Source organism: Symphodus melops, assembly GCF_947650265.1.
Source record: "Symphodus melops genome assembly, chromosome: 6".
NCBI classification, from domain to species: Eukaryota; Metazoa; Chordata; class Actinopteri; order Labriformes; family Labridae; genus Symphodus; species Symphodus melops.
Window position 1 is genome coordinate 28,948,303 of NC_136696.1, and position 18,377 is coordinate 28,966,679.

General features: G+C 47.9%; 4 protein-coding genes across 6 annotated transcripts; 2 read left to right on the forward strand and 2 right to left on the reverse strand.

The window, feature by feature from the left end:
- The first annotated feature begins 2,009 nt into the window (after positions 1-2,009).
- cart2 (cocaine- and amphetamine-regulated transcript 2) lies at positions 2,010-3,727 on the forward strand. Its single transcript, XM_079345948.1, has 3 exons — positions 2,010-2,205; positions 2,921-3,004; positions 3,489-3,727. Exons 1-3 carry the CDS (start codon positions 2,083-2,085, stop codon positions 3,594-3,596), a joined length of 315 nt encoding a protein of 104 aa, XP_079202074.1. The 5' UTR covers positions 2,010-2,082; the 3' UTR covers positions 3,597-3,727.
- A 1,030-nt stretch (positions 3,728-4,757) lies between these two features.
- Positions 4,758-8,330, reverse strand: LOC306825043 (small ribosomal subunit protein eS17). The gene is made up of 5 exons (XM_079345530.1): positions 8,227-8,330; positions 7,153-7,304; positions 5,799-5,904; positions 5,301-5,366; positions 4,758-4,881 (listed from the first exon to the last, which is right to left on the reverse strand). Exons 1-5 carry the CDS (start codon positions 8,227-8,229, stop codon positions 4,804-4,806), a joined length of 405 nt encoding a protein of 134 aa, XP_079201656.1. The 5' UTR covers positions 8,230-8,330; the 3' UTR covers positions 4,758-4,803.
- Positions 8,331-10,901: 2,571 nt separating this feature from the next.
- sh3gl3b (SH3-domain GRB2-like 3b) lies at positions 10,902-15,787 on the reverse strand. Of its 3 annotated transcripts, XM_079345944.1 has the most exons (10): positions 15,491-15,787; positions 14,764-14,832; positions 14,614-14,686; positions 14,103-14,246; positions 13,875-14,008; positions 12,879-13,037; positions 12,572-12,675; positions 12,178-12,302; positions 11,785-11,820; positions 10,902-11,554 (listed from the first exon to the last, which is right to left on the reverse strand). In XM_079345944.1, the coding sequence occupies exons 1-10, from the start codon at positions 15,533-15,535 to the stop codon at positions 11,343-11,345; spliced, it is 1,101 nt and encodes a 366-aa protein (XP_079202070.1). In that variant the 5' UTR covers positions 15,536-15,787; the 3' UTR covers positions 10,902-11,342. The 3 variants fall into 3 exon arrangements, with proteins under 3 accessions (XP_079202070.1, XP_079202071.1, XP_079202072.1); XM_079345945.1 differs by lacking the exon at positions 11,785-11,820; XM_079345946.1 differs by lacking the exon at positions 14,614-14,686 and having other exon boundaries at positions 15,491-15,512.
- A 217-nt stretch (positions 15,788-16,004) lies between these two features.
- commd9 (COMM domain containing 9) lies at positions 16,005-18,348 on the forward strand. The gene is made up of 6 exons (XM_079345947.1): positions 16,005-16,214; positions 16,621-16,737; positions 16,864-17,003; positions 17,417-17,451; positions 17,792-17,895; positions 17,985-18,348. The coding sequence occupies exons 1-6, from the start codon at positions 16,104-16,106 to the stop codon at positions 18,120-18,122; spliced, it is 645 nt and encodes a 214-aa protein (XP_079202073.1). The 5' UTR covers positions 16,005-16,103; the 3' UTR covers positions 18,123-18,348.
- The last annotated feature ends 29 nt before the right edge of the window (positions 18,349-18,377 follow it).

The window sequence follows — 18,377 nt, forward strand, 5'->3', positions numbered from 1 at the left end:
TATTGGAAAGCGTCCGTGACTCGGCTCAGACTCCTGCTGCTAATCTGTCCGACTGAGCGGCTTGTTTTCATAATCACTTCATCCATAACTCATCTGTTTCCTGCAGATCGATGAGAAACAGGAAGAGACACAACGATAAACGATCAACTCTGACTGGCTGCACGATCTTCATCAAAGATCCTGTTTCATCTTTATTTCTATCAAGAGATCAACAAATACCACCAGTCAAACACACACTGATGGTAGAGGCTGCTGCAGGGTCCATCAGTATTAACTCATCCATTCACACAGTGATGGTAGAGGCTGCTGCAGGGTCCATCAGTATTAACTCATCCACTCACACAGTGATGGTAGAGGCTGCTGCAGGGTCCATCAGTATTAACTCATCCACTCACACAGTGATGGTAGAGGCTGCTGCAGAGTCCATCAGTATGAACTCATCCATTCATACACATTCACACACTGATGGTAGAGGCTGCTGCAGAGTGAAGAGTCCATCAGTATTAACTCATCCATTCACACACTGATGGTAGAGGCTGCTGCAGGGTCCATCAGTATTAACTCATCCACTCACACAGTGATGGTAGAGGCTGCAGCTTGCTGATTACAGGTGCACTCTTGGATCAGCTCTGATGAAGGCAGATTGTTGCTGCTGTTTGGATGAAGGTGTCTGGACGTTATCGCGTTGCAGACTTCCTGCTCTCTGAAGTGTTTCCGTGTGAAGTTTGTTGTTTGTTGGAGGATTTCAGAGCGAGTGGCAGCAGCTGTGATGTCTCTGCAGTCTGACGCTGCTGACGCCTGTTTACATGCACAAAGCTCTTATTCAGCTTCCTGCTGCAGGCAGCGAGGAGGCTTACAGTGAATCAGCAGCTTCAGTCACGACAGACAGACGGACGGCTGTCCGTGAGAATCAGGCATCAAACTCCCCGAGGACTCAGAACCAATGAAACCCCAGGAGCTGGTTTTCACCCGCTCGTCATTTACTGCGTCCTCGCCGTCGATCTCCACATGACGCTTTTATGAGCAACACGTTCAACTCTCTCACGTTCTCACGACATCAGGTCGATCATGTTTTCATCTTTGTAATTAATGACTGATATGAGGCCTGCTGTGAGCCAGCTTTTTACTCAAGTGTTGGTAGGACAGAGTGGGAGGGATGACGTGCAGCTCAGGGCCAAGGTAGGATTCGAACCCACAACCGCTGCAACAAGGACTACAGCCTCTGAACTTGGGGCATGCAGCACAACCACGAGGCGATCAGCCGCCCTGTGAGCGGATAAAAACACGAGGAGGCTGGAAGAGAAGGGCTCGTGTGCGTTCACACATGCACCCCCCCCCCCCCCCCCCCCCGGCAGATATTCTCTGGATTTTTCTGCAGATGTGAAAGCACAAAAAAAAGGTTGTTTTTAAACGACGGAGCCCGGGAGGTGACGTGGACACGTTTCCGCCCAGATGTTTGTGTTCAGGGTTTAAATCACGATAACCAATCACACGCCAGCAGCTGTTTACATGTCAAAGTGAGATCCTGACCATCTGGAGAGTTAACGCACACGACATGCACGGATGGCGACTCTGCCTCCTGTTAGCTCGAGCTAGCGTAGTCACACGGAGAGAGCAGCGTGCAGGTTTCTCCTCCTGTTAGCAGTCACGTGCTGCGGCGCCATCATCTGGCAGAAGCTAACAGACGTTCTCCTGGAGGCGGCGGGCGTGATGTCACTCCCAGCTCCATAGAGGTAGATGGATCCATTCTTACAGCATGTAAAAAATGAGCTCTTGAATTCTTCGTGAAAACTCAAATTAAATTTAAATTAAATAAATTAATAAAAATGAGATTTGTTAAAAATGTTCTGAAGTCTGAATCATTTAAATATTAAACAGGTTTAAGTGATGACTCATGCAGGAGTGAGGAGATCATTGGGAGACCGTCTCGCATACGTCATGACCGTGACGTCGGCGGGAGGCTGGACGGGGGCGGGGCTGCTCTTTAAAAAGTCCCGCGCGGCAGCGGACGGCGCGTGACAACCAACCAGCCGGAGGAGACCGGAAACAGCTCGAGGAACTTTCGGAGTGTTTTCTGATATCATGTGGGCGCGAGCTGTGGTGTGCGCGGCGCTGCTGTCCGCGCTCTGCCCGGGGGGACGGACGGAAGCCGAGAGGGACGACAGAGACGTCCAGGACTACCAGTACGCGAACTCCAACAGACTGGTGAGCGAGAGGGACACTGGGAAATGTTGTCATTATAATATATTACATATTATTATTATTAATATTATTATTATATATTATTATTATATATTATTGTTATTATATATTATTATATATTATATATTATTATTATTATTATTATTATATATATAATGTGCTCAGGTAGGACTTTAGCATGTTTAGATGAGCTGGAGGATTCTCCTCAGGTGACTCAAGTATTTAGATTATTCATAAGTAGGATCAATATGTGATTGATTGTATCTGCTGAGTCATTCACATCAATAAACAGCTTTGACTGAGTGATCACCTCCAGCTGACTCTGATTCTCTATGAAAGGAAAAAAGTTATTCTAATAAAATCAGATGAATCAGCAGTGATTTCATCTTCTTTAATCTTTAATCATCTTCATCTGTTGATCGGATTATTGATTGATCCATGTTGGAGACAGGCAGCAGAGAGACGTAAACACGTCCATCGAAGAGTCAAATCTGAGAGTCGTTCAGTCGAGTGAAAAACATCGACATCCTGGAGACTTAATTTTAGATTTCAAAACTTCCAAGGACTCCAGGTCCTTGAGCTTTAAATCATTCTGCAACAGATTCCAGGCTGAGTGTGCAGTAAACATCTGTGTGTGTGTGTGTGTGTGTGTGTGTGTGTGTGTGTGTGTGTGTGTGTGTGTGTGTGTGTGTGTGTGTGTGTGTGTGTGTGTGTGTAGCTAGGTGCTCTGCATGAAGTCCTGGAGAAGCTGCAGACAAAGAGGATCAATCCGTGGGAGAAGAAGTACGGACAGGTCCCCTCTGTGAGTAAACACTCGTCCCCCCCTGTGTGTCCCTGCAGGGGGCGCTGGAGTCCCCGTGTGTCCCTGTAGGGGGCGCTGGAGTCCCCCGTGTGTCCCTGCAGGGGGCGCTGGAGTCTCCTTGTGTTCCTGCAGGGGGCGCTGGAGTCCCCCGTGTGTTCCTGCAGGGGGCGCTGGAGTCCCCCGTGTGTCCCTGCAGGGGGCGCTGGAGTCCCCCGTGTGTCCCTGCAGGGGGCGCTGGAGTCTCCTTGTGTTCCTGCAGGGGGCGCTGGAGTCCCCCGTGTGTTCCTGCAGGGGGCGCTGGAGTCCCCCGTGTGTTCCTGCAGGGGGCGCTGGAGTCCCCCGTGTGTCCCTGCAGGGGACGTTAATATTTACAGTCACATAAAGCTGGAGGCAGCTCCGCCCCTTTTGACCACATTACCTGTTCATTCATCCAATGAATGTCTCCTGCCTGTTAACGTGTTGATTGTCTTTGTCCCGCCCTCAGTGCGACCTCGGCGAGCACTGCGCTGTCAGAAAAGGATCTCGCATCGGGAAGATGTGCGACTGTCCACGAGGAGCTTTCTGCAACTTCTTCCTGCTGAAGTGCTTATGAGCCAATCAGATCAGAGTCTATATTTTAACGTGTATTTTACTGTATATATAAATCTATGATGTAAAGTAGCGTTTAGAGTGAATGTTTGTCTCCTGATGTCACATTAAAGATCTTTTATCCGGCGTTTCTCAGAGACTCCTCCCCCTTTTATTTGTTCTTCATGATATTTTAGAGACTAGTTTCCTGACTGTCACGATCAAAGACGAGCTGAGGGACACACACCGCCCAGATAATGACTTGGTTCTAGGCTCCGCCCTCTGGCGTCTACAGGCGTGCTCAGATCTAAAGGGTCTTGATATGATCACATGGGATTAGACTAATGAGCTCGCTGTGAGTGGGCGTGTTTAACTGCAGCCTCTGTTTATTACTGCTGAATGTTTAAGGCCTTTAAGTGATTGGACCAATCAGAGTCTGAGGAAACTGCTGCACTGGCGCCACCTACAGGACACAAGCATCATGTTTCTGACAGCAGAATTAAATCCTGATTATACAGAACACAAGAACGACACTTAGTGAACAACAGCACCAAGAACTGACAGAAGCTTTAAAGGTCACATATTACCCAGAATCCTCTCCTCCATCTTCCTCTAACATGTGTCTCTAGTCTGTCTCCAAACCCCCCAATGATGAGAAAAGTCCATCCTCTCCGTCTTCTGCACTGCTCAAACAGGCCGTTTGGAGATGTTCCCTTCATGACATCACAAAGGGCTGTAGCCCCTCCCCCAGGTGGGTGTTTGTTCTGCCCTCTGAGTCTGCCTTCTCACCGTAAACAATAGGACATGGAGCCAGAAAGCAGCGAGTGCACCCGAGCCCTTCCAGAGAGGGGGCGTGGTCAGACACAGCTCATTTACATATTTAAAGCTACAGACTCAGAAACAGCCTGTTCTGAGCAGGGCTGAAATAGAGGGGTTTATAGACATGATCAAATACAGGATCAGAGTGGATTTACAACACACTTCACACACATGATGAAGAGGAGCGAGGACACTGATTCAACCTGAAGACGAGGAGGAGGAGAGCGTTACATTTAAACAGCTCTCCTTGCTTATTTTATGAAACATGAAAGCTGCTCAAATAAAAACTGAGGCCACGCTTCAACACAAAGATGAACTAAAGTTCAGCGTCTTCAGGGACAGAAAGAAAAGAAGAGGGACCAGCAGAGGTTTTTGTCCCACAGGGTTTTTATTAGAAGACAGTTGACAGACATTTAGACTCCTCGGGGCTGCTTGAAGTTCATGCCGACGGTGGGCTGGGTCACCTGCAGGTTGGACAGACTGCCGAAGTCCTGAAGAAGAAGAAGAAGAGTGAGCGCTCAGAGTGAACACAGCTGACTTTAGAGCGAGGCGGGCTCGGGCTGTCTGAGAGCACCAGGGTCCGACAGGAACGGGTCATCCTGCAGACACGGGAAAGGCTCGCAGCTTTGTTCTTCCTGTACTATCAATGACCTGGCGACGAGGACGCCATGATCACTTTCGATACAGGAGGGCGCCATCCTAACCTTCAAACACTCCTGTCTTACTAACAATCACAAGGTTCTCCAACAGATCCTCCTAGGGGGGTCCCGAGGCGGGCCCAGGGTCTACCCCGGGTCTCCTCCCACTTCAATGTGCCAGGAGGATCTGAATCAGAACCACCTCCACTGACTCAACACGTGGATCCTGAACTCTAATCCAGGTCCAGACCAGCCCGGCCTCAGAGACTCACCAGCAGCTTCAGCATCTCCTTGGTGTCGGGATCCACTTCGATCAGCTCCTGGTCCAGAGCGGAGACCTGCACAGGAACACACACAGTTATTCTCAGCGTGAGTGAGGAGTCATGCACCACAGTGTCCAGCAGAGGGCGCTCTGAATGACTTCACATGGCGAGCACACTGATCCTCAGACCGGTCTACAGGTCTGAGACGATCATCACGTCTGGTGTCAAGTTTGTGTGAGAGCGCCAGGGTCCGACAGGAACGGGTCATCCTGCAGACACGGGAAAGGCTCGCAGCTTTGTTCTTCCTGTACTATCAATGACCTGACGACGAGGACGCCATGACCACTTTCGATACAGGAGGGCGCCAGACTGGTGATGAGCCGAGACGTCTCAGAGCGTCTCTTTCAACAGGTGGCTTATGGGTAATGTAGGCCATTAGGAGTTAAGGCGGACAGCGTTGAGCAGTAAGATAAGAAAGGTGAGACGGGTGGTGGTGCGTTCACTGACCTCTGGAACGTAGTTATCCCTCCTCTCTCTCTCCTCCTCCTGCAGTTTGATGGAGATTCCTCTGACGGGACCCCTCTGGATCCTCTTCATCAGATGTGTCACATACCTGCACGGACGCAAACGCACAGCGCCGTCAGAGACAAACACGGAGACTCGGTTTAACGGGACAAAACGCAGAAGAAGAAGAGACGCGTCAGGAAGAGCGAGTGAAGCTGGAGTCCAAGTTCAGCTGAACTTCCTCCAGCACACTGATCCTGCTCGTCTTTTCACAGCCAATCATCACTGAGTTGGGAGGCGGAGTTTGAGGCTGATGGCGAGCGCAGCATCAGCTACGAGACGTCATGGCAGCCCGCAGAAAAATGTAATACAAGCCATCTTCAGACCGCTTTCATAGACACGATGTTTACACTCTGATGTTTGGCGGTCTATCTGAAGGTCGTGGAGGCGTGATGGGGGGGCGAAGTGACCCCGCCCTCCTCAGGTGTTACAGAAGAGAGACGGGATCAGCTGAGCGAGCGCTCTGTGTGTGTGTGTGTGTGTGTGTGTGTGTGTGTCAGACTGTGCGTGTATGTGGAGCTCCCGTGGGAATTCAGAGACTGCGAGCACGACATCACGCCGCCGAGAAGTCAGGAGGAAGGAAGGATGTTGAGTCACGGCGCTTTGGCGTGAATAAAGTGTGGAAGCGGGGAGCGTGAACCAAGGAGGAAAAATGTACGAGCAGCATTTAGTTTTTACTTTTGGAAAAAGAAACGATGGAGAAGTTCAAACATTTTGTGTTCATGTGGAGTCAGACGGGCTGGAGAGGACGAGGCGCCTGACTCGCTGACATCATAACCATCAACATGGCGAGCTAAACCTGTTCAGTTCATTCACACATTAAACTCAAGACTTCACACTGCACAAACTGGGATATCCGAGGAACACCCGAACGCAGCGCGTGTCCTGAATTAAAGGTGTCAAACAGGAAGTGATGATTTTTCAACCAATCAGCAGCCTGCTCTGTATCCAGTGTCACTTCAGGGTCGGCTCAGCACCTCAACAAACCTGGATCACTTCATGTGAGTTCATTTTAACATTTCACACCCGATGTTTCTAGAAACAAACGACCCCTGAAGATCACAGAGACCAAGAACTGGATCAGGGGATCCCGGGTCTCAGGGGGATCCCGGGTCCAGTTCTGGTGGATCAACAGGCTGTGACTGTATGAGAGCGCCAGGGTCCGACAGGAACGGGTCATCCTGCAGACACGGGAAAGGCTCGCAGCTTTGTTCTTCCTGTACTATCAATGACCTGACGACGAGGACGCCATGACCACTTTCGATACAGGACGCCGGACGGCGAGCGGCGGACTCACCCGGCGATCTTGTTGCGGAGCTTCTTGCTGGGGATGATGGCGATCTCCTCGCACACCCTCTTGTTGGTGTGGAAGTCGCTGCCCAGGCGGGTGTAGTATTTCTCGATGATGACCCTGGCGGCCTTTTTCACCGTCTTGGTCCTGACGCGTCCCTGAGAGCCAATCACACGACATTGTTACAACTCAAGACAGGAAGTGTTTAACCTCAGATTAACCCTTTACACTCGGAGTCATACATTCATTTTCAAACTATATGACAGAATTATTCAGCTGCTACCTGTAAGTAACGTTAGCATACAGAGCTCATCCTACCTGAATCAGACTTTACTCTTATAAGCAGTTTGCTCTTTCAGGTTCATGTGGGAGAACATTTATATTCAGGTGACCTCTGACCTCTTAGACTAAAGTTAAAACACGTTTTAAATGGAAACGGAAACACGTGGTGGTTAAAAATAAAAACATTTCAGCTCTTCAGTTAAATCTTTCATTTAAAGCTAAAAACACGAAGATCATGTTGCTCATGTTTTAATGCAATTCGGACATTTTCTGTTCATTAAAAACATTTTTATCATTTCCGGTGCCTGTCCTCCGTTTTAGAAGCTGCTGTATTAAAACGAGCTTTGACGTCGTTTCGTTTCAACTCAAATTAGATCTGAGAACAAAAACGTGACAAATGTCTTCAGGCTGAATCCTCCAGGAGAAGCTAACAGATGCTAACTACCGGGTTAGCCTTCAGAGCTAATGAGCTAAACCCGCGAAATACATGAAAATCACCGCGTGAGCTCTCCTGTTATCCGCCGCAAAGAAACAGCCGATTTTCCGCCGTTAACGTTAAATCACCCCGTTAAAATATGAAGAATAACGGAGGAGCATTCAGCTTCATCCGTTAGCATCAAGTCTCCGTGACAAAACCACAAATAAAACCACTTTATCCGCGACATCTGACTGAGATAAACTCATCTGACGGTGTATTAAAGTCTCCGGTGTCCGAGGAAGAATCAACCGTGGGCTAAACGGTGTTAACACGGAAGGATTGCTTCAGATTGTTTGAGTAGAAGTGTGAAAATTACCCACCATGTTGGATCGGCCTGGTAGAAGAGGACGGACGGAGCTCCGGGGGAAGTTTAAAGACACGGCCGGAAGTCGAGAGCAAGAGACGCTACTGCGGCTGCGCACTCTGGCGGCGGGCGGAGGGAACTACAACAACAACACGGGCAACCGTAAAGCACGACTTGATTGATAGATAGATAGATAGATAGATAGATAGATAGATAGATAGATAGAAAGATAGATAGATAGATAGAAAGATAGATAGATAGATAGATCTATCTATATATATATATGTGTGTATATATATAGTAATATTTTATAGCATTTTTTTCTCCCTTTATTACATTCATGTAAACTTGTTCATAGCTGCTTTGCTCCTGATGCTGTTCATATTCCCTGTTTTCCTGTTTTTTTGGAGCTGCTGTAACAACCAAAATGTCCCTCATTGGGGATCAATAAAGATGATCCTTATTTTCTGTCATTTACTGATGTTTTGTTTTGTTTTAAGATCCTTCTGAGTCGGAAATGAGGGAAACCATCACATGCCTCAGAGAATAAATGAAGCTTTGAATTCAATTATACAAAGCATAATTAAAATTATATGCAAAGGAGTATGTCCCTCCACCCTCACCTTCATCCCTCCACCCTCACCTTCATCCCTCCACCCTCACCTTCATCCCTCCACCTTCATCCCTCCACCCTCACCTTCATCCCTCCACCTTCATCCCTCCACCCTCACCTTCATCCCTCCACCCTCACCTTCATCCCTCCACCTTCATCCCTCCACCCTCACCTTCATCCCTCCACCCTCACCTTCATCCCTCCACCTTCATCCCTCCACCCTCACCTTCATCCCTCCACCCTCACCTTCATCCCTCCACCTTCATCCCTCCACCCTCACCATCATCCCTCCACCCTCACCTTCATCCCTCTACCCTCACTATCGTCCCTCCACCTTCATCCCTCTACCCTCACTATCGTCCCTCCACCTTCATCCCTCTACCCTCACTATCGTCCCTCCACCTTCATCCCTCCACCCTCACCTTCATCCCTCCACCCTCACCTTCATCCTTGCTCATCACTTCGATCTCTCTGTTCATTAAACTCAGTAAATCAGTCTCTTTGTTAGTGAAACACGTCATGTGGTGATGAGCTGTATAAATGAATGAAAACAGATTTTACACATTGATTGTAGATTTATTGCTGAAACACATTGTCGGTGGTTTTCTGTCTTCACAGAGGAAACATCTGAGTGTTCAGAGGAAGAACAGACTTCATGAGGTTCTTCAACCATGGACAGCCAGTCTGTCCCGTTTTTGGTGGATTTGGAGGGAAATCCCATAATCCCCCTTTAAAGCTGATTATGTCACAGAACATCATTCAGTTCCTCTGAAAGCTCCGGAGGGTTTATGAGATTAAACATGTGATCAAACACATCCAAATACAAACATGAAATCATTTTCCACTTATGATTCCAGTCAACATCAAATGGTATCGACGTACCCGTTTGTTACCATGGCAACAACAACAGAAGTCCGTTAAACAGACAGTTCTGACGTCTTCTCTCTTATTTAGATTTACTTAACGTTTCTCTTTGAATCCTAAAAGCCGAGCAGGAAGTCGTAAATCAAACCTGAGTGACATCATGGACTTTATATTTTACAGATGAAGAAAGTTTGATCAGCCAAACGCTGATTTATAAAGTGTTCATAAAAAACAATTCAACCCCATGTTATTCCTAAAGATCACCTCATTATCTGAAGAAACTCACTTTTTGGTTGCAGGAGAAATTATCCATTAATGCCGTCGTCATTAAAGAAGGAGGAGGAGGAAGAGAAGAAGAAGAAGAAGAAGAAGAAGAAGAAGAAGAAGAAGAAGAAGAAGAAGAAGAAGAAGAAGAAGAAGAAGAAGAAGAAGAAGAAGAAGAAGAAGAAGAAGAAGAAGAAGAAGAAGAAGAAGAAGAAGAAGAAGAAGAAGAAGAGGAAGAAGAAGAAGAAGAGGAAGCTGTGAGCTTGAGGTAAAGCTTGATAAAAAGAATCCAACATGGCCGCTCGAGGCTGCCGTAGACATTCTTAGTGATATGGTTTCCAGCCACAAAGACAGAATCAGAATGTGGCTGCGTGCAGCGTTACGTCCACAGCTCGTCCTTCAGCGGACACACGAGAGCAGGTCGATGATGTCATGACCCCCACGATGACGCTCGTTTAATCTGGTTGTGCTCTTGTGTCACGATCACGTGTTGATGATCTTGTTTTTTAATGTAACCGAGTTCGTTAACGAAATCTTTAACAGGTAAAGTCAGGATGAGTGCCTCAAAAAGGTGTGTACATTCATGTGTGAACGACCGTGTGTGAACGACCGTGTGTGAATGTTCGTGTGTGAACGACCGTGTGTGAACGACCGTGTGTGAATGATCGTGTGTGAACGACCGTGTGTGAACGACCGTGTGAATGTCCGTGTGTGAACGATCGTGTGTGAACGATCGTGTGTGAACGACCGTGTGTGAATGATCGTGTGTGAATGATCGTGTGTGAATGTTCGTGTGTGAATGATCGTGTGTGAACGACCGTGTGTGAATGATCGTGTGTGAATGATCGTGTGTGAACGATCGTGTGTGAATGATCGTGTGAATGTTCGTGTGTGAACGACCGTGTGTGAACGACCGTGTGTGAACGGTCGTGTGTGAATGATCGTGTGAATGTTCGTGTGTGAACGACCGTGTGTGAACGACCGTGTGTGAATGATCGTGTGTGAATGTTCGTGTGTGAATGTTCGTGTGTGAATGATCGTGTGTGAACGATTGTGTGTGAACGATCGTGTGTGAACGATCGTGTGTGAACGATCGTGTGTTCAGGTCTGTACAGAGAGAGGGACGGTCCGATGTCTTAAAGGGAAACACACCGCTCTGTAAAAAGCAGCTGTCAGGGCCTGAGGCCTCGTTAGCGGCAGCTGGTGATTGGTTAACGAGGTCAGAACGTAAAGTGCTCTTCAGGAGAATCTATGGCCTTCCTTTCCTGTGAAACGTGACGCCGGCTGACGTGTGAGAAAAAGTGCAAATAAGGAGCCGAGGAGCTGCATATCGTCCTGCTGTGTGTGTGTGTGTGTGTGTGTGTGTGTGTGTGTGTGTGAGTGTGTGTGTGTCATGGTAATGGCAGAGGCACCAGCACGTCCACGTAGCTGACAGGAAACAGCCCCGACTGTCCGCCGAGCGTGCCCTCGTACCAGTTGGCGTCCACGCGGTTGGTCAGGATGATGATGTCGCCCTCGTTGAAGTCCAGCTCGCCCTCCTGGTTCGGGTGGAACGAGTACATCGCCCGGCAGCACGGCTGATCCAGGACCGTCCTACTGTCAGCTGGGCGGACGAGAGACAAGGATACAGAGGGAGAGAGACAGAGAGAGAGAGAGAGAGAGAGAGAGAGACAGAGAGAGAGAGAAGAGAGAGAGGTCATTGGATGTGTGTTGTATAAAACTGTCGTTCATGTGTTTTAATTTGAAAATCCAGCAGATGTCTGCATGTTGACTTCCTGTCCTGCTCTGTGACTCAGGGACGCTCGGGACAGACGGATGTGAGAGCGTGCTCACCGTAGCAGGAGATGGGGCTTCCTGCTGTGAACTCGTCTGCGGTCACGCGGCGTGCAGGAGAGAAGGAGCAGACGTTAGACGCTGGACTGAAGGTGGATGAAGGTGAGGGTGGAGGGATGATGGATGAAGGTGAGGGTGGAGGGATGATGGATGAAGGTGAGGGTGGAGGGATGATGGATGAAGGTGAGGGTGGAGGGATGATGGATGAAGGTGAGGGTGGAGGGATGATGGATGAAAGGTGAGGGTGGAGGGATGATGGATGAAGGTGAGGGTGGAGGGATGATGGATGAAGGTGAAGGTGGAGGGATGATGGATGAAGGTGAGGGTGGAGGGATGATGGATGAAGATGAGGGTGGAGGGATGATGGATGAAAGGTGCTGTGAGCGGGCTCACCTGAGGAGAAGGAGGGGGGCAGCGCCGGCTGCTGGTAGAAGCCGAGGCTGCCGTTGTGTTCACTTCTGATTCGGATCTTTTTGGGTCGGTACCGTCGCTCGGGTCGGTTGGAGGCCGCCGTCAGTCTGTGTTCAACAAAGAGACGGCGTTTAAACACCAGCACTGTCAGGACGTCAGGACTGTCTCTGCAGGTCACCTGAAGTACGGACACGGGAAGACGGTGACCAGGTGATGGCGCTAGAGGACAAGTGATCCCCTCACTTACAATCATCCACTCTGACAGGATGTGCTTGACCTTTGACCTCTGACGTCAGATCACCAGCTCCACACTTTGAACCCATCCTACTTTACAGCCAGTTAATGATACTGTGACAGGTGCTGATCAGGGGCTCACCTGGCCTGCAGGTTGCCATGGAGACCGAGCAGGATACGCTGGGCGTGGTGGTGAAAGTCCAACAGTTCAGAGACCAGACAGGCCAGGGGGCGGAGCTGATCCACCTGCAGGACAAGAATCACTGTCTGAGCTCCTGCAGCTTTAATCTCAACCTTCAGAAGATCAAATGTCCCATAAGGACAATCAAAGGTCGGCTGGACGATGGACCACGTGACCTTTAACGCCACCAAAACCCCAAACCCCTCATTTCTCTGACACGTGTCAGCTAACGTGTGTGTGTTGGTAGAAGATGAAGGTTGACACTGACGTCGCTCTGCAGCAGGACGAACATGCTCCTCTCCGTCTGCTCTTTGGACGAGCTGAACTTGTCCCAGGCCTGTCGCACTTCCTCCGCCGGGACTTTTCCCCGCCGTCTCCTCTTGTAGTCGAAATCAAGCCGGCGGCCGTTCAGCTTCTTCAGCTGGAACTGAGCGACCAATCAGAGCAAAGATCTGTTATTCTAACGGTTCAGTTTGTTCCACACAAGAAGACAAAAACACGACGCACCGAGATCATTAAAGGTCACATATTACCCAGAATCCTCTGCTCCATGTCTCTCTAACATGTGTCTCTAGTCTACAAACCCCCCAGTGATGAGAAAAGTCCATCCTCTCCGTCTTCTGCCTGCTCAAACAGGCCGTTTGGAGATTTTCCCTTCATGACATCACAAAGGGCAGTAGCCCCTCCCCTTCATGACATCACAAAGGGCAGTAGCCCCTCCCCCAGGTGGGTGACACTCCCACAGCTAGGTGTTTGTTCTGCCCTCTGAGTCTGCCTTCTCACCGTAAACAATAGGACATGGAGCCAGAAAGCAGCGAGTACACCCGAGCCCTTCCAGAGAGGGGGCGTGGTCAGACACAGCTCATTTACATATTTAAAGCTACAGACACAGAAACAGCCTGTTCTGAGCAGGGCTGAAATAGAGGGGTTTATAGACATGATCAAATACAGGATCAGAGTGGATTTACAACAACACACTTCACACACATGATGAAGAGGAGCGAGGACACTGATTGAAGAAGAGGAGGAGGAGGTCATGTGACCTTTAAACATATGTAGATCACAGGACTGTCGGGGCTTAGCTCACATGTTGTGGTAGATGCTCTGGTCACTTAGATATGAGTGTTGGTGTAGTAACACCACTCCAAGCAGATACATGACGGGTGATAAAGAAAACCAGAACAACAACAGAAGCAGAGACACAACTGTGCTGTGTTTTGATTGGATATCGTTATTTAGGTTGAAGTTAAAGTTTCCGTCTCACCCTGATCTCCTTCAGCTCCGTGTCCTGGAGCTCCTGCAGCGGGTCGATGAAGCTGCGTTTGACATTGACGTCCAGGGCGTCCCGGGCCTGGGCCACCTGCGTCAGAGCTTCACCCACCTCAGACAGAGCGCCACCTGCAGGCCAGGAGGAGTCAGTGGGGTCGTAACCATACCAGAATAAAGGATTAGTCTCCCAATGTTTGTTTTTCTCTCGACACTCTCGTCCTACCGAATTCAGACGTCGCTCCGAGCTCTTGTCCGTACTGACACATACAATCTCCCAGAATGCCCTCTGTCTGCGGGTAACCCACCGACCTGCCCTGTCCTCGGATCCTGGACATGGTGTTGAGCATGCTCAGTTTGGCTCTGTACGCTGTGAAAGCACAAACACACACACACCTCCTGAAATAATTCAATGAATTGAAGATGCTCGTTGTCTTTTTATCGTCCTCATCGTCATCGTTTCTACATTAAACGAGGCTCTAACCCTGAGACATAAAGAAGAACATGAAGAAGAGTTCTTTATCAGAAAAGACACAAAAAAAGTCAAATTCCAGAGAAGTCCAGGAAAGTTTAAATGTCCGGAAAAAACTAAATATTGTGAACAAGTCTGACTGTCGCAAACGTTTGAAAACATTCATAAATCCTGAGATCTTTTAATGTCAGTGACAGAAATGTTCTTATCTTGAGCTGGGTGTGTGTTCAGTGAAGGCGTCTGATGGCGCTCGGGTTGTCAGTACCTGGGTTTGGTTGCAGGACCTCGGTGGTTCTGGGGAGCAGCTCGAGCAGCAGAGAGTTGATCACTAAAACACTCTGACACAGAGGACACACACATGAACGTATAAACACCTACAGAGGGCCACACACACACACACAACCTGGCTGCTCACCTTCTCCATCTTCAGGAAGTCCTCGTCCATCTTTGTTCCTTCAGCTCCCATCAGCCTCTCGTTGAGCAGCTGCAGGAGAAGACGAGCAGGGACAAAGTCACATGAAGGAAATCAAATGTGATTAAATATGATCAGATATTAAAGTTTAGAGGGAGAATTAGTCTGAAGCTATAAAACAGAAGATTTAGCAGAAGTTCATTATAGACATTTGGGCTTCACACATTTTTCTGCCCTTGAGTTTTGTGAAACCAAATGTTTCAGTTTTATTATTATTATATTTTTTTTATGTTTCTTGAATTGTTTTGGTGTTTTGTAAAAACGTTTTAGAGTTTTGTGAATTTGAGTATTTGTGCTCCAGCTGTTTTAGTAATAAAATAAATAAATGAAACAATAATCAATTAAAATGCCATAACGAGTCTTTAAAACAGACTTTGTGTGACAATGGTCGACAGGATGACAGTCATCAGATAACAAAACAACAACAGGCTCAGACAGCCTGCACATCATAAATCAGTTTAAATGTCTGTTATGATCAAAGTGTGTTTAATCAGGTGAATCTGATGGGTCTGTTTGGTTGATCGTGATGTGCACAGCAGGCCTCATGTCGCAGTAAACACACAGAGGACACACTGAATATTCAGTCCACATTAATCCCCCTCCCTGCACCTTTCAGAAAACACGGACCCGGTTTAATCCGGCTCGGCTCGGCTCGGTTCGGCCCCGTTACCTGGCTGGCTTTGTGGAGCTGCTTCTTCATCCCGTAGACGGACATGTCCACCGGAGGTCCCGACACACACACACACCTGCCGGACGGTGATCAGAGGAAGTGCCGCCGGCTCGCGACAGCCTCCATCCCGCCTGAGAGGCTCCTTCCCCCCGCAGAGAGCCGCGAGCCGCTCCGCCCCTCCGGAGCTCCGTGAACCCTCATTTAACACCAAACCACCATTTCATGTTTCAATCTGTTAGAAAGCTTTGACTTACATTTACACATCATCTCGAAATACTTTTTATTGTGTTATATCAAGATTTTTTTCCGTACATGAGAAAATAAAATGATTTTTTTATGGTTTTATAATAAAATGTATAGTCTTGGAAATGTATTTAAAAGCATTTTAACTTAAACAGTGAAATTATACGTTGCTATTTCGCCTTTTATTCCAAGTTTACGTCAGTAAATAAATAAATGTTCTTGTTTTGACTAATTATTGTCTTAAACTGATGAACTAAACGTTTGATTTGAATTTATTATGACAGATTTACTTATGAAGTGTGAATTAAAAGTTCACTTTCATCACATTTAGGTTTCTTTGGCGATATTTCAAGGTTGCACTTCATTTCCCATGAGCAGTAGCGCCATCAGGCTGTCATGTGACTACAACTTAACGTCACATGTCAACATGGCTGCCGCTGTCTCCCTCGAACATTTTAACAATTTACAGCTTTTACTAAAGGTATTTATGATTTAAAAAACAAGCATCGATTTATTTTAAGGTGGATTTGTAGTTTTTCGTCTTGTAGTTCATCCTGATGAACGTGACGTAAATCCGCTAACAAACATTAGCATGTTAGCATCTCGTCAGTATAAAACATAAACAACCTTCATGGTTTACTTTCACGTCTATTCAGATGAATATTATAACTGTTTCCGGTGTTTGAGGAGTCACGTGTTTATTTTATTCTTATGTCGTTCATCGTGATTATATCATCACTAAATCCTACTGATCCCTCTACATGTTGTTTACTCTGAGTTGTTGTTTACTGTGAGTTGTTGTTGTTTACTCAGAGTTGTTGTTGTTTACTGTGAGTTGTTGTTTACTGTGAGTTGTTGTTTACTGTGAGTTGTTGTTGTTTACTCAGGCTCCGTCTAAAGACGCGGTGAGAGATGTTTGTGTTCAGAGTCACAGAGGGCCGAGTCGACGACTGACAGAGAGCACAGCAGACACACTCAACATCTCTCCAGGCCAGGCTGCTCAGGTAACACACACACACACACACACACACACACACACACAGTACAGCTGATTGAACATTGTGTGTGTGTGTGTGTGTGTGTGTGTGTGTGTGTGTGTGTGTGTGTGTGTGTGTGTGTGTGCTCCTCAGCTGGTCCAGTCTCTCCACCTTCTGTCCCATCACGTCCTCTTCTTGAACCTGAGCTCTCCGGAGCAGATCCTCGCTCTCTTCCCCGAGTCCTTCCACTCCAGTCTGAAGAACCTGATCACCAAGATCCTGCTGGAGAACAGGTCAGGACCAGAACCCATCAAGACCCTGGATTCTTCAGAACTTTACCACACCTTTTAAAATGTCACGACCTCCGCTGTCTCATATCAACAACATTGATCAAACTCCTGCACACACACACACACACACACACACACACACACACACACACACACACACACGGGAGGTCACAGGGATGTAAATATGGCTCCTTGAAACAGGCAGATTAGGACATCTGTTTCTGTTGCCATGGTAACCGCCCTCGTCTCTGCTAACACTTAGTTCCATCATTACTGACTTCATCCGTTTCTGTGAGTTCAGACATTTCAGGCGTGTACAGTAAAGCTGCACAGATTATCCTCCTTCCTATTGGTTTGCTGATTGTGATGTCACTTCAGCCTGTTATGACATCACGTGTCTGTCTGATGTGTTTCAGTGCGGCGTGGAAAACAGAAGCTCTCAGTCATCAGGGTGAGTCGTAACATGCTGCTGTGTGTGTGTGTGTGTGTGTGTGTGTGTGTGTGGCTCTAACCTGTGTGTGTGTGTGTGTGTGTGTGTGTGTGTGTGTGTGTGTGTGTGTGTGTGTGTGTGTGTGTGTGTGTGTGTGTGTGTGTGTGTGTGTGTGTGTGTGTGTGTGTGTGTGTGTGTGTGTGTGGCTCTAACCTGTGTGTGTGTGTGGCTCTAACCTGTGTGTGTGTGTGGCTCTAACCTGTGTGTGTGTGTGTGTGTGTGTGTGTGTGTGTGTGTGTGTGTGTGTGTGTGTGTGTGTGTGTGTGTGTGTGTGTGTGTGTGTGTGTGTGTGTGTGTGTAGTCTCTCTCCCCCAGCTGAAGGACTTGGACTGGAGGGTCGACATGGTGACCGCCACGGACTCGGTCAGCCGGCTGTCCGTCCCGACGTGCCTCGTTCAGCTCAAGGTGAGAACCAATCAGAACGCCCGCACGCTGTTAAGGTTATTTAGCATCGTGCTGTCGATGATGTCACTGGTTATAATTTGCATTTTCAGATTGACGATCCGTCAGCGGGCGGCGGTGGCGACTCCGTCTCCACGGTGACGGTGGAGCTGAGCCGAGAGTCTCTGGACACCATACTGGACGGGCTGGGACGAATCAGAGACCAGCTGTCTGTGGTCGCTGGGAAATGAGGGCAGCTGATTGGCCTGCTTGTTTAGTGACATCACAGCTCTGTCAGTGGACATTTTTCTTACAGGCTGTGTTCACGCTTATCGTCATGGTTACGTTATTTCATTATTAACAGAAAGTTTGTTTTTGTCATCATCTCCTTCCTGTGCTTCTGCCGCCTCTAGTGGACACTCGAGGAACTGCAGGAGTTCATTTTTCAAAGTGAAATAAAACATCTTCTTTCTTAAAGTGAAGTTTTATTTATCTAATAATAATCA

Excerpts from the sequence above, each read along its gene's own strand:
- cart2 (XM_079345948.1), top strand. The coding sequence starts at position 2,083 with ATGTGGGCGCGAGCTGTGGTGTGCGCGGCGCTGCTGTCCGCGCTCTGC. Across the intron at positions 2,206-2,920 it reads ACGCGAACTCCAACAGACTG|CTAGGTGCTCTGCATGAAGT; the intron begins GTGAGCGAGAGG and ends GTGTGTGTGTAG. Across the intron at positions 3,005-3,488 it reads AGTACGGACAGGTCCCCTCT|TGCGACCTCGGCGAGCACTG; the intron begins GTGAGTAAACAC and ends TCCCGCCCTCAG.
- LOC306825043 (XM_079345530.1), bottom strand. Across the intron at positions 5,905-7,152 it reads CTCCGCAACAAGATCGCCGG|GTATGTGACACATCTGATGA; the intron begins GTGAGTCCGCCG and ends GCGTCCGTGCAG. Across the intron at positions 5,367-5,798 it reads GGGATAACTACGTTCCAGAG|GTCTCCGCTCTGGACCAGGA; the intron begins GTCAGTGAACGC and ends GTTCCTGTGCAG.
- sh3gl3b (XM_079345944.1), bottom strand. The coding sequence starts at position 15,535 with ATGTCCGTCTACGGGATGAAGAAGCAGCTCCACAAAGCCAGCCAG. Across the intron at positions 14,833-15,490 it reads AGCTCCACAAAGCCAGCCAG|CTGCTCAACGAGAGGCTGAT; the intron begins GTAACGGGGCCG and ends CTTCTCCTGCAG. Across the intron at positions 14,009-14,102 it reads CGGAGCGACGTCTGAATTCG|GTGGCGCTCTGTCTGAGGTG; the intron begins GTAGGACGAGAG and ends CCTGGCCTGCAG.
- commd9 (XM_079345947.1), top strand. The coding sequence starts at position 16,104 with ATGAGCAGTAGCGCCATCAGGCTGTCATGTGACTACAACTTAACGTCA. Across the intron at positions 16,215-16,620 it reads ATTTACAGCTTTTACTAAAG|GCTCCGTCTAAAGACGCGGT; the intron begins GTATTTATGATT and ends TTGTTTACTCAG. Across the intron at positions 17,452-17,791 it reads AGAAGCTCTCAGTCATCAGG|TCTCTCTCCCCCAGCTGAAG; the intron begins GTGAGTCGTAAC and ends GTGTGTGTGTAG.